We start from the raw sequence: 13,718 nt of genomic DNA on the forward strand, positions 1-13,718 counted from the left end.
GTTGTACTAAGAGGTACAATTGGCTTTATGGTGCTCATTTGTTGCACTTTTTTGCTGTGTATGTGCGTGGGGGCAACATTCACTTGTAAAAACCAGGGCCTGTTGGGCTGGGTCTCCTGAAGAGCAGAGGGCAAGAGAAGGTGCCACAGACTAAGCCATCATCTGTCATTTCTAATTTGTACTCTGGTCAGGAGCCAAAAGCCTACCCCAGAAGAGTTTCAGTATCTCCTGAGGACATTCGTGCTGGCTGAACCTCTGGCAGAGTTTTGTCCCCTCTTTCCCAAGCCAGCAGGCTCCCGACACGTCTTCTCCATAGAGGAGACAGCAGGTGCACCACCTAAGCTGTCTGTCTTGGGCAGACTTCCAGCTGCTCTGCACAGATGACCACGCCGAACTGCCAGGGCTCAGAAAGCAGCTCTGAAATCTGTCTCTGAAATGTTTACCCACTACGTACGTATGTGGACAGTTTTCCAGAGAGCCAGAGGCCGGAAATGTGGGGAAAACCCAGAGCAAGTAAGTTGCCAGTAATGCAGGTTTTGGGGCCATGTAATTTTCAAAATACTGGCAGCTTGTTTCTGAGTTACCCAGTACCTATTAAAACATAGGTATTCAGAACAAAAAAGAAAAATAAATATAATAATTGATCCCAGTATCATTCTGTTTTTCTACCCAAAGAGTCCTCAATAGATTGCAGCAATTAAATAATAACAACTGTTTAAATAATAAACCACTAATTCAGAAGTTGACTTCTGTAGTAGCAGAGAGAGAAAAATGATGCTATTGTTACCATATGTGATAGAGTACCTGTGTTCTCTAGATATGTGTCTGCATAAATATGGCCCTATATTCCTTAAACTGAGCCCATCCCCACAAAAATAGTCTTATGGACTATTAGTTCTCTTATGGAAATTAGTTCTCTGCAGCCTCTCATTCTGTACCCACAGAGACTCTAGCTTGGATGTTAATTCTGTCAGAGGTTCAAGTTATTATTACTAGGAGCAATGCCCTTAAGCATATCTGAGGATCCAGTAGCCCTGAAAACTTTAGTTTAAAGCAGTGATCAACACACCATCTATAAAATTATCCTTGACTGGGTGATGAAGTACTAGTACAAAGCTTGAATAATAATAAAGTGCCAACAAGTTGCAACAAACTTATGGCAATCCCTCAAGAGGTTTTAAAGGCAAGAAATGAGCCGTAATGGTTTGCCATTGCCTTCCTTTGCAATACAACCCTGGTCTTCCTTGGTGGTCTCCCGTTCAAGTACTAAGGGCTGACCCTGCTTAGCTTCCAACTCTGATGAGAAAAAGGATAAACATATACACAGAGCCCAAATAATTAAAATAAGAAAAGAGGTTTAGGAAACCAAAATCATACAGAGCATCAAGGCAAATGTGGAGGAGAGAGTGATTCCAAGCATTGAGAGTTACCCAGCTCAGATGGAAGTGCTGGGAAGAAGTGAGAGAAACTGAGACAGAGAGAAATAGAGAATAGCCACCGATCCCGAGATGTGGAGGACAGTCCAACACTAGTGGGGTATAAGCCAGCGTGTTGTAATAGTCAGACTAGAATGGGGGGACCCAGATTTGGAAGCTTGCTAGGTGACCTTGGATCAGACACATACTCTCAGCTTAATCTACCTCATAGGGTTGTTGTGGTGTTAAAATGGAGGAGCCCCCATTAGGGAGAAAGGCAGGGTTTAAATGAAGTAAATTAATAAGTTCCAGGCACCTGGGCATCTAATAAATTCCAGAGGAAAGCAGAACTGCATGCCATGCACCAAATAAACAGTTGTTGCAGTTCTCTAGAAATGGCTTATCTTGGGACCGGGGGAAAAATTATTTTCTTTCTGAGCTTGGGAACAAAGTGGGCTAGGAATTAGTTTACATTAATTACAGAGAATTTAATTATAGAGGATGGGCAAAACAGGACAGGTTCTTTGGGCAAGATCCCAATGATATAGTACGTTGTTGGTTGGCCATATTTTCAGCAGGAAGATAAAAGGACATGCCAACAGTGATAAGTAAGGGAGTTCTGTGGGCTGGGTTGGGGGTACAAAATGTAGACTGATGTAGTTACTGGAGTTCCTTCGCTGTGGTGTGATCATCTCATTGCCAGTTTTTTGGGTGAGGCATTGTCTCATGCTTCGTCAGGCTTTTCTCATCCAGCTGGCATGATTGAATTGTGTGGTTGCTTTCTTTCCTTCAATATTAGCCTTTCTCCTTTACAGGCCAGATGTTTCTTGCACCACTTGACCTAAGTCTAATGCACATCAGGGGGCAAGCAGGTCTCAACACCAGAACTAAAGGGGGGGGGGGAACTGCATAAAGTTCTATTTTTTTTTAAAGCTTGCATTGTTTTCTAAAAATAGTCCCACAGGCTTTTTCACAGTGGGTAGCCGTGTTAGTCTGTCTGCAGTAGTAGAAAAGAGCAAGAGTCCAGTAGCACCTTAAAGACTTAAATTAATAAAAATATTTTCTGGCAGGGTATGAGCTTTCGTGAGAGAGAGAGAGCATTCTGCAATGGCCGATGCATTATTATGTAGGCTGGGTCTATCAATAGTTGTTTCACCACAATAACTAAACAAAATCTTCAAGTCAGAGGCAGCATGCAATTGAATACATGGTACTAAAGGACAAATTTTCTACTATTGTGGCATGCTTTTGGACTTCCCAGAGGCATCTGTGCCACTGTGAGAACCAGGATGCTAGGATGCCAGATGGACTTCTGATCAGATCCAGCAGGGCTTTTCTTATAACAGAGAAGGCCCTGTTCTTGTTAGATGTCAGTCTAGTTTGACAAAGCTCAAGGGTCCATCTGAAGAGCTCAAAATTCAAGTAGGTTCTTAAGGGAGGACCATTCTCCACTGAGAGCTAGTGTAGTGAAGCTGTCAGAGTGTTGGACTAATACCGGGGAGACCTAGATTTAAATCCTACTTTGGCCATGAAGCTCACTGGTTAACCTTGGGTCAGACATTCTCTCTCAGCTCAACCAACCTCGCAGAGGTGCTGTAGGGTAAAATGGAACACCTTGGATGAAGGACAGGATAACAATGTGATAGACAGAATATTTAAGGCCCACTGATATTGTATTTATAGACCAGAGTTAATTGTATGTTGTCTCCAGGAAAGGAGTAGGTTCAGTGTCTGGCCTCGTGGAATATAAGAAGAGCATTGCTGGATCACACCAATGGTCCATTTAATCCAGCATCCTGTTTCACACAGTGGCCATCCAGTTGACCTGGAAGGCTAGCAAACAAGGCATAGAGTCCAGTGCCTTCCCCTGATGTTGCCTTCTAGCACATTAATCTGTCAAATCCCTTTTTAAATCTGGTGAGTACAGACCCTAGTAATAAGGTAGGGGGAAAAGATTTTTTAAAAAAGCTTTGCTGATAGAAGTCATTAGGAAAACCCTAGTTTTTGCAAAGTATGATTTCCCCCTAAAATACCTTCTAAAAATGTAATACTGTGCTGTAAGGTCCAGCTATTGGCAGTGGTTTCAAGACTGCATGTTTGTGTCTTCTGTCACAGCTACCCTGAAAAGCACACAAGATGACTTGCACCGGAAAGCACTTCAGACTCTGGAAAGGTGAGAATTCTCAGTTGACAGATGGTTGTTTTATGTTGTAATCTGAAATCTTCCCTAGGCTTATCAATATGTTTGAGCTTTTAAGGATTTCCACTGCCGCCACCATCCCCACACATTTTTTACTGCTACCAAGGAATAAATGATAAAAGCATATCGTAGCCATTGTAGCCAGCCAAAGCAATGCTCTTGCTACTTTTCTCTGCACTGTTCTAGAGTATAAGAAGGTGTCATTTTGACAGTGCCCCTTCTCAGAGGGGCAGTGGGCTTTAAGTGGCACACATTCCTAGACTCAGATGTAACATCTCCGTTACTATGCTATTTTGATGTTATTGCTGTCCTATATTGCTCTATAACCACATTTATTTTTAGCCCTTTGACCTTTCCCCACTGGCTGTGGCTTGTTTCCCTGATATCTTCACTCCAACTTGGAAGTGGATAGATCACTGATCAGACTTCACTGATACTGTAAGCCAACAGGGGTTGTTGCAAGAGTCCAGTCCTTATGTCCTGAATTTCCATATATGCATGTATGGTGCATGGTGGAAAGTGCCATCAAGTCACAGCCGACTTAGGAAACGCCATTGGGTTTTCAAGGTGAGGGACATTCAAAGGTAGTTTGCCTCTGTGTACCGACCCTGGACTTCCTTGGTGGTCTCCCTTCCAAGTATTAGCCAGGGCTGACCTGCACAGTATTGTACTAACAGTTAAGACAGGATCTTGGAGAAAGACAGTAATTTTTAAGGGAGCTGAAGACGGAAAGGAGTACGCATTGTTGTCTGGGACACACACACACACACACATATTCACATACATTTCTTTAGTCTCTGGAGAATAGATTTTTTTATTTTGCACATTTTTGTATTTATTTTACCTGTAGTTGACTTTTCTCACAGACTCAAGGCAGATTACAAAAAAAAAAGCAAGCAATGAAACAGTGTCATATGCCTGAAAAAATAAGTTTTCTTAGGCAAGTAGCACTATAAGCAAAGTTCTGGAACTCTTTCCCCTTCTGTTGCCATCTTCCTCCAGTGGGTGAAAACCTTTGTGTTTTGTTTGGCATTCTCTCTGTGATCCCCCCTTCCTAACCAATGTTTTAATTGCTGTTTCATGTCTTGTATGTATTTTTGCTCTATTAATTATGTGTGTTGGGGGTTGAGTTTAATGTTTTTAAAATGTGATTTTATCATGTATGTTTAAAATTGTTAGCCGCCTTAGTAGCCTTTGAAGGGCAGAAAGGTGGGATACACATTGTATAAATAAATAAATAAATTTGGTGAGGAAGGGGGGTTGGAATGAAGAAATGCAGGATGTCCTGATTAACACAGAAGAGGCTATGGGGCCAGATAAACCACACATTCACTGGGAGCCAAGCTATAAGATCCTTGGGTTACAGGTAGAGAGAGAATTTATGGAGACAAACAGGCAGGACAGCAATAACCATTTCTACTCCATAAAATAGGTTCAAACCCTTTCATAAACACACACTGATTCCCACTGCCTCTCAGGGACTTGCAGGTGAGAAAGTGAGTAGGGATAAAAGGATGGGGGTGGATCACCACAGGGGTCACTTGCTATTTTGATATGTGGGGAAAACTTCTTCCTGAACTCAAATACAAAGAACAATCAAATGCAACTCTCCTCTGAACCCCATTCCTTCCTTCCAGTGTGTGTACAGCTCCCCAAGGTAATATAACCTATGATGAGACAGAGGATCAAGTGAGTGTGTGCAATTCTCCATATGGTTAATCCATTCAAAAAGAGCTCACATAGAGCTGTTCTCAGCCATTGCTCCATGCCTGTGGAATTCTTATCCTCCAGAGTTTCGCAGATGTCGGACTAAGAAGTGCTAAAAGATATTTTTGTTCGTGCTGCATTCTTGGTTGACAGGGTTACATTGATAGTGGGACAAGGGATATGATGAGGGTCTCTCTGCATGTCAACTTCCTTCTTTAGTTCCAGTCTGAGTATACCATACTGACCTTGATGGACTGATCGTCTGATTCAGTATAAGGCAGCTTCATGTGTTCATGTGTTGACTGCCTTTGTTTAAATATTACAGCAGTAGTTTGTACCTGTTACACTTTCAATCACAGGGTTGGATTCCTGGATGCAGTGAAGAGCTTCCTTGGATGGAGCAAGACCCCTCGCTTGGAAGGGAGCTGCTGACTTTAGAGAACCTCTTTTCCCTAACTCCCTGCCCCTGATATTGTTCACCCTTTCTTTAGAGCCTGTTTTCCCCTAGGATTGAAAGTCCTAAGGAGATTTTAATGCAACTTGCATCTTTGGGACCCTGGGAGAAACAAATTGGATACCCAGAACTGCTACAGGTTTTACCATATGCTTAGTCTGAAGTTTGATAAAAGAACTATTCAGGTCCTTGGCAAAAGAACAACATTTAATGTTGCCAGTGGAGATACTAAGACTTACTCAAAACTAGAGAATAAAGCATGATCAGAAGAGATCCTGATCGCTCAGTTCTTCCAGATCCACAGTTTCTTAAACTAAGAAATGAAGTTACTAGCAGAAGTGTCAGGTAAGCAAACTTATTTTGAAAATCTGCTGACATGAGCATGGAGCATTCAAGCTGACACAAACATTTTGATCTCAACCATGGATCATGTTGTCAAGACAAGGTGAATGATGCATTGAGGCACAAACCTAGACTTCCCATTGATGTATTAGGAATAGTCAGAAGTTTGAGATTCATTGCTGTGGCTCTTTGTACAACTTACAGAGAACTTGTGTTTAGAATCCCATCATACTGGTATATCATCTCCTCTTTTAGGGTCAGACTGCAGCAACTATTGGACCATCGTATTAATTTCTCACGTGACTACAGTGATGCTCAAAATCTTACTACAAAGACTGTTACCATGTATGGAACGAAAAATGCCAGAAAAAGAATAGATACTAGAGATCATATTGCAAATTTACGTTGGTTACTGAAGCATATGAGAGAATTTCAGAAGAAAATCGATTTGTGTTTCATAGATTACAGCAAAACCTTTGACTGTGTGGATCATGAAAAGCTACGGTTGGGTTTATAAGAAATGGGTGTGCCACAGCACCTGATTGTTTTGATGTGCACCTGTAGTCCAGACAACACAATGGCTTCCAATTGGCAAAGGTGTCAGACAAGGATGTATTTTATCTCCTTATCTCTTCAGTCTTTATGCAGAACATACAATAAGGAAAACTAGATTAGATTTACATGAAGGAGGAGTGAAAATTGGTGGAAGTAACATTAACAATTTGAGATACGCAGATGTCACCACATTACTAATAGAAAATAGTGAAGACTTGAAACAACTACTGGTGAAGGTTAAAGCAGGAAGTGCCAAAGGAGGATTACAGCTGAACATCAAGAAGTCAAAAGTAATGACTACTGGGGAATTACACAACTTTAAGGATGAATATGAAGAAATTGAAATTGTTTAAGATTTTCTGATCTTTGTCTCCATCATCAACCAAAAAGGAGACTGCAACCAAGAAATCTGAAGGAGGCTGAGGCTGGGAGGAGCAGCCATGAAAGAGCTAGAAAAGATTCTTAAGTGTAAGGATGTGTCGCTGGAGACCAAGATCAATTCATGCTCCCCAGTACTCTGTATGGGTGTGAATGCTGGACAATGAAGCTGGAAAGCTGACAGAAAGTAGATTCATTTGAAATGTGTTGGACAAGTGTTTTACAAATACCGCGCACCACCAAAAAGTGGGTTCTAGATCAAATCAAACCTGAACTGTCCTTAGAAGCTAAAATGACGAAACTGAGGCTATTGTACTTTGGTCACATTTTGAGAAGACCAGAGTTACTCAAAAGAACAATAATGCTAGGAAAAATTGAGGGCAGCAAGAAAAGAAGAAAAGAAGATTGCTTTGCTTTTATTGCTGTATCTGTATTTCTTGTTTTTTTCTGGGTTTTTGTTTTGTTTTTGTAATAACTGATGAAAATAAACCTTATTTTGAGATTCGGGATTAGTGTTAAGGGGCCAAAAATGTCAAATATTTAATTTATTATTGTACTTCCACCACTTTTTGGACTTTCCATCTCAAGCACCACAAAGGTCCTGAGCTGTGTGTTCTTCTGGTCACATTCAGATGTCCCATCATGTTATATATTAGTTCAAGAATGTGGTTCACACTGCTAGTGGCTCACCCTTCACTTATTTCTGTGAAGGTTTCCTTTGATTCAAAAAGACCTGTAGAATGTAGATCAGTCTTCAGAGAAAATGACAATGTTCTTTAGCAGTGAGCAGGAATGTGAGCTTAACTAACAAGCTGGTAAGGGAAAGATTGTGCCAAATTTAAAATAATCTGGATGTGACACCAAAGATAAATAAATCCCCACTTGTGAACTCAAAAATATTTATATGAAATAATTCACATGCGGCATTTTATAACTAAAACTACCTAGTCTTCTCTTTTAACTGCCTTCTGTGTATTGCAAAACATGGGGAAAACAGTTGTAATATGCTTTCAATTTATCATAGTAATATGCTTTCCATTTATCATAGAACTCTTTGCTTGGTCTTTTGTTCACATAGTTTGTCACTTTTGCCATTACTGCATAATCTCCTAATTTGCTCTTCCAATCCTTTTGTGTCTGGGCACTTTTCTAGCTTCCATTTTGTTGCAAATGTTACCCTAGCTGCTGTAATCATATATTTAAACAGTTCTTCTGATGTTTTTTTGGCAAGATGCCCAGTAACATACTCTTTGCTTCCATTGGAAATTTAATTTTTAATTTTTTCTGCATTTCAGCATGTATCTCTTTCCAGTTATTTCTTGGTTTTATTACAAGTCCACCACATATGATAAAAGGTTCCATCTATCTTCTTATATTTCCAGCATTTTTCTTTGTAATCTTTGTTCATCTTTTCAATATCCTTTAGGGAGTATAACATCTTATACCAGTATAACATCTTATACCAGCTTTCTCTTAATGCTTGACTAGCTGTAAATTTTATGTCTTTTGTCCACAAAGTTTCCACTATTTGAACAGTATTTCTTTCTCAAAATTCTGTGTCCTACTCACCATGCATGTCTTAACTGTATCAAAATGTTTCTGTATCAAATTGAAGCATAAATTATAAATTCTTCCCAATTGTAATTGTAATTTTTTCAAATTCAGTTTGTAATTTTTTCAAATTCAGTCGGTTCCCTTATTCCTCCCCCTGTCATGTAATTGTCTTTTTTAAAACTAGTTGAAAATGCAATGGCCATTGTATATTTTTACCTTCATCCTTAATCATTTGCCACAATTTAATTTCTTCTTGAGCACTGATCATCTCTTGATAAGTTATATAGTCATGGTTTTTCTTCACATACCGTATATACTCGAGTATAAGCCGAGTTTTTTAGCCCTGATTTTTGGCTTAAAAAACTCACCTTGGCTTATACTCGGGTCAATACGGTAATTCGCCTGCCGGGCCCTCTCCCAGCGCGCTCCCGCTGGCCAGCTGATGGGTGGGCTGTCCCGCCTTCTCCCCCCACCCCACCCGATCGCGCCTTCTGCGCGGCGGCAACTTCTTCCCACCCCCACCCCACCCGATCGCGCCTTTTGCTCGATCGCGCCTTCTGCGTGGCGGCGGCGGTTTCTTCACCACCCCACCCCGCCTTCTGCTGGCGGCGGCGGTTTCTCCCCCCCCAACCTCACCCGGGCTGGTCCTCCTACTTGCCAGCTGACCCTGCGGGGGCTCCTGCGTGCAGGAAGGGGGCCGTCGCCACCGCCTGCCTGCGTGCCTGGAGCCCGGTCAGGTAAGCCTGCGGGGGGGGGTAGGGGGTGCATTCCCCCCTCGGCTTATACGTGGGTGCCTAATTTCCCCCCATTTTGCTTCTATTGGAGACATTAATAATGATACCGAGGGGCTTAAAGTGCATTCCTGACCTTCGAGGGCAAAAGCCCTTAGAAGGTTGGGAAGGGGCCGTGCTGGCATTGGGGGCCCCTGCACCGGCATCCGGGGTAGTTACACCAGCGTTAGTGGCCCCAAAGCTGGCAGGGATGCCCGGATGCTGGTCTCTGGGTGCTGCCATGGTAGTGCTACCCCAGTATGCCGACGGGGCCTTCCGCCGGCGTCCCACCGGCATAATGGCCTGTGCCGGCATTCCAGGGGGTGTCCCGGGAGGTGTTCCCGGGGTGGGCTGGGGGGAGGAGCTTCCTGTCCCTTTTGCCCTGGGTATGCCGGTGGCATGAAGAGCGAGGCTGTACCTGCTTTTCTCAATAGGGAGAAAAGCCCCATTTTAAGAGAAAAAAGCCTTTCAAATGCTTTTTTCAAGCTGCTGGCGGCCGTGGAACAGCTTAGGAGGTGCTGCAGCAGCGCCTCCTCCCTGCCATCCCTGGCCACCAGCAGCTCGGGAATGCTCTGTCAGTCTTCTTTGGGTAGACTTCCAAATTCTAAATGTCCTCATTCTGTATTGTTTTTTCCCCCACAGGTTTTTAAATCCATAAGTATTTGTGTATACCTTCTTTCAAATCAGCCTTTTCTAATTTTATTGCTCTTTGCTCTGGGTTTTTGATTCAGTCTGCAATCCAGATGAGACCAGCTGCTTGGTAATATGGTTGAATATTTGGTACTGCTAGTCCACCTCATCTTATAAAACTTTGAATTTAATTCTTTGTTTCTTGCCATTCCATATAAACTTGTTTCTCTGTTTCTGCCATTCTTTCAGTGTTTTTCCCTGTACTTAAATTGGTAACATCTGAAATAAAAGGTTTGGTAATACATAGATATTCTTTCTAGCCATGAGATTCTTAACTTGGACCATCTCTGCAAGTCTTTTTCTATCTTCTCCCATGCTACTTTAAATAGTATATTGTTTTGTCCAGTCAGGTTTATTCCCAAGTATTTAATTGAGTCTGGTGTCATGGTACATCCTGTAATCTTTCTGTTATCAATCTCTTCTGTTATCAACCTTGTTAAAAAAAACTAAAATTCTTCTTTTTTCTGTTGATTTTATATCCCAAGCAAGATCCAGATTCCTCACTTTGCTCTAATATATACTGCATCGACCACTGAGGGTTTGAAATGGTCAAAACCACATCATCAGCACAGCTTTTCATTTTGAATTCTTCTCTATCAACTTTCAATTCCTTTAATTTTAGAATACTTGTCTGATCATGTTTGATAGCACCTCTAGTGCAAGATTGAATAAAAGGGGCAAAAGTGGACATCCACTTTTGCCACTTTTAGAACTGGCTCTTCTTCACATTACTGGAATTTTTAGAACCAAGAAATGAGAGCATTTGTCTGGTGCCAGTAGAAGAGAGTCAAGACTGCTGATGTGCTTGGCCTAAATTAGTTAACAACGTCACTGAGGACACAAGACTGTGAATGTGAAGCTACTGAATGGCACAGCCCCCTTGGATCGACTCAATAAAGGAAGCCACAGCCTTCAATTTGCAAGATCTGAGCAAGGCTGTCAAAGATAGGACATTTTGGAGGACTTTCATTCATAGGGTCGCCATGAGTCAGAAGCGACTTGACGGCACTTAACACACACACAAATATCTGAACACCTGGTAATTACTCACCTGCCCCACAGTGTCAAAATGTCATATTACAAATGGGCTGAGTTTTGCATCTGGTGCTATAAAATGTGGAGTGTTGGAATTGTTTTTGTTTACAGGTTGCTTAGGTTTGTCAAGCCAGTTCAGCCTCACCCTTGCTTGTTTCCTTGTGCAGTTTCATACATCTTTGGGCTTGTTTGAAATAGAAGTGAGAGGTTTTGCTGTTCTGGGGTTTACAGTGGGCACGGTCAAGCAAGGAACCTGTAGAGACAAAGCTCTCAACAGACTGGGCAAAGGCCTGGATTCCATGACACAATGATGAGGCAATGCTTGCAGCTTCAGTAGGCAGCTTGATTGGCTTGGTTGAGTTACAGTTACTTAACAAATCTCCTCTGGGAGTTTACAGTGCTCCCGGAGCCCACCCTTCAGCTCTCCATTCCTGCTCACTTTGAGGTCACCTCTCAACTCTGCAGCACCACCATCTTAAGAGCCTGGTCCAATATCTGGCCCCACCCTGCCTCCTTAACACTTCGCCCTCTGACCACCTGATTTCAATCTGACCCCAGTCCTGATGGGATGCCTTCTCCCTGCACAGCTTCTATGTGGTTCAACCAGCCATTCCCAGCGATTAGCGTCCTAGGCCACACCCTACCCACTGGTCGCTCATTTTTGCCCTGGTCTTTGTCCAGCTCAGAGGTTGTTGCTTTAACCCTGCTTCTCCTGACCTGCCTGTGGCCTCCAGGGACGCCACAAGCGCATAATCAGTGACGATTGCAATGAATTATCTTTTCCCCACTGCAGATTAAAGGAAAGGGTTTTGCCCCATTGCTGCCTAAGGGTTTTGAGTACTGTCTTGTATTTACATTGGCCAGAGCTCCGGTGAAGAAACTTTTCTTCACAAATATTGGAGGGCCACAGGTACAAGAAAAACAACATCTCTTTCAGATACTCTTGGTCTTACAACTCCACCCTTTCCCCCTTTTATCTGCTTATTTGTCACCAACTCCGCCCATTTTCTGTCATGCCTCTTCTTTAAGGAAACAGTTGATATAATTCCAATATAATTATATTTATTTAGTTTTACACAAGTAATGGGTGGAAAGTCCCAGGTTTTGCTAAGATAGTTAAAATTTCTAGTGAGTAAGACATCCTAAGACTCTGTTCAAGCCAGAGAGGGGGGATAGTGTGAAGCCTCTTAATGAATCCCAATTCAGCAATGTCACGTTGGAATCCCTTCGAAGGAGTTTCATTGGAGAATGGTGATTTTCAAGAGCATAATGTGTGATGTCCCCCAAAGATAAAATGAAATGGAACCATGCTCTCTTTCCCAATAATGTTTGTGTGTGTGTTTTACAGAGCACATCAGTTGGCACCAGAAGATCACCAGATCATTCTCTACCTCTCATTGCAGCTGGCCCTTGTGAGGCAGGTAGGCATTCAAATTTTTAACCTCAGAGAAATTCTTCCTACCTTGTTCTATTTGCCAAGAAATCACTGTGTGACTACCACAGGACTGCTGTGTATTGTGGAAGATTCTGGAAGCATGTCTCATGGTGCATGGTCAGTTTACCCAGCACACTGGCCATCATCTGTGTGGACTAAGAGTGCATTACCAAGTGAATTGCTGAGACCAGTGCTCTCTCACATCTAAGGAGCAGTAAAAGACTACATAACAAGAGGGGACCAGCAAAGAATGCGGGGTGTGTGTGTGTCATTTTTCTCTGTATCTCCATACCTACTATTTCTTCTTTCCATTCCCTGCCAGCTCCCTCACCATAAGACTCACTCCTACTTCTGCTTCCTTCTCTTCTTCCCGCCCACCAGCCAATCTACCAGGTTGTTTTTTGAAAGATGTCCTGGCCATCTTCTACCAGGTTGTTTTTTGAAAGATGTCCTGGCCATCTTCTGGGCATGGAGTAGGGGTCACTGGGTGTGTGTGTGGGAGGAAGTTGTGAGTTTCCTGCATTGTGCAGGGTGTTGGACTAGATGACCCTGGTGGTCCCTTCCAACTCTATGATTGTATGATTTTATGACTCTGCCAAAAGAAAAAGGAGCAGATAATAGCAAGCTGAAGGAACTAGTGCTAGACTGCTAAAAGATTACACTGGACTCATATTGGCAGAAATTCTAGGTGATTGTATACAAGAAAGGTGACTGGCAGAGGGCTGTGGTGACATCAGGGTTGCTGTTCAGGTAGTTGAAGCCAGTAATGGAGGGTGAAAAGAAGATGAGGAAGGGTTGAGTTTCCCATCCCTGCTACACTTTTAACCAAAGATGCCTGGGATTGAATGTGGGAACATTCTCTCATTGAGCTTCAGCACCTTCCTATCCAGGGCACACGCTGGAAAAGACAGCCGTTATTTCTTTTAAATTAGGTACAGTTGGAGGCTATGTTAATTAACTCATCCAAATCATTACAAGGATACAGCTGTTCTGCTGCTGTGAAATGGCTTTTAAGTTTTCATATTTCTGTGAACAGCAACAGCGAGGGGGGGAGGGGGTGCTCAGCTGCTCTCGTTCTTTTGTATCATATTTTCAAGGTAAAACTGCATAGAACAATATTCTAGATGTTTCATGAAACATCTAAAAGAAATTGAGGGGCTTTTTCCATGGCAGTCTTCTAGCT

At 42.4% G+C, this 13,718-nt stretch overlaps 1 protein-coding gene across 3 annotated transcripts in view; it reads left to right on the plus strand.

Annotated features, from left to right (window-relative positions):
• Window positions 1-13,718, plus strand: part of TTC7A (tetratricopeptide repeat domain 7A) — a 195,325-nt gene that overhangs the window by 88,354 nt on the left and 93,253 nt on the right. For all 3 annotated transcript variants that reach the window (XM_056852546.1, XM_056852545.1, XM_056852547.1), the window contains exons 13-14: window positions 3,531-3,588; window positions 12,449-12,521. In XM_056852546.1, the coding sequence (XP_056708524.1) occupies window positions 3,531-3,588; window positions 12,449-12,521 (131 nt within the window). The remainder of the gene's footprint in view (window positions 1-3,530; window positions 3,589-12,448; window positions 12,522-13,718) is intronic.

This window comes from Euleptes europaea, chromosome 7, assembly GCF_029931775.1.
Source record: "Euleptes europaea isolate rEulEur1 chromosome 7, rEulEur1.hap1, whole genome shotgun sequence".
NCBI lineage: Eukaryota > Metazoa > Chordata > Lepidosauria > Squamata > Sphaerodactylidae > Euleptes > Euleptes europaea.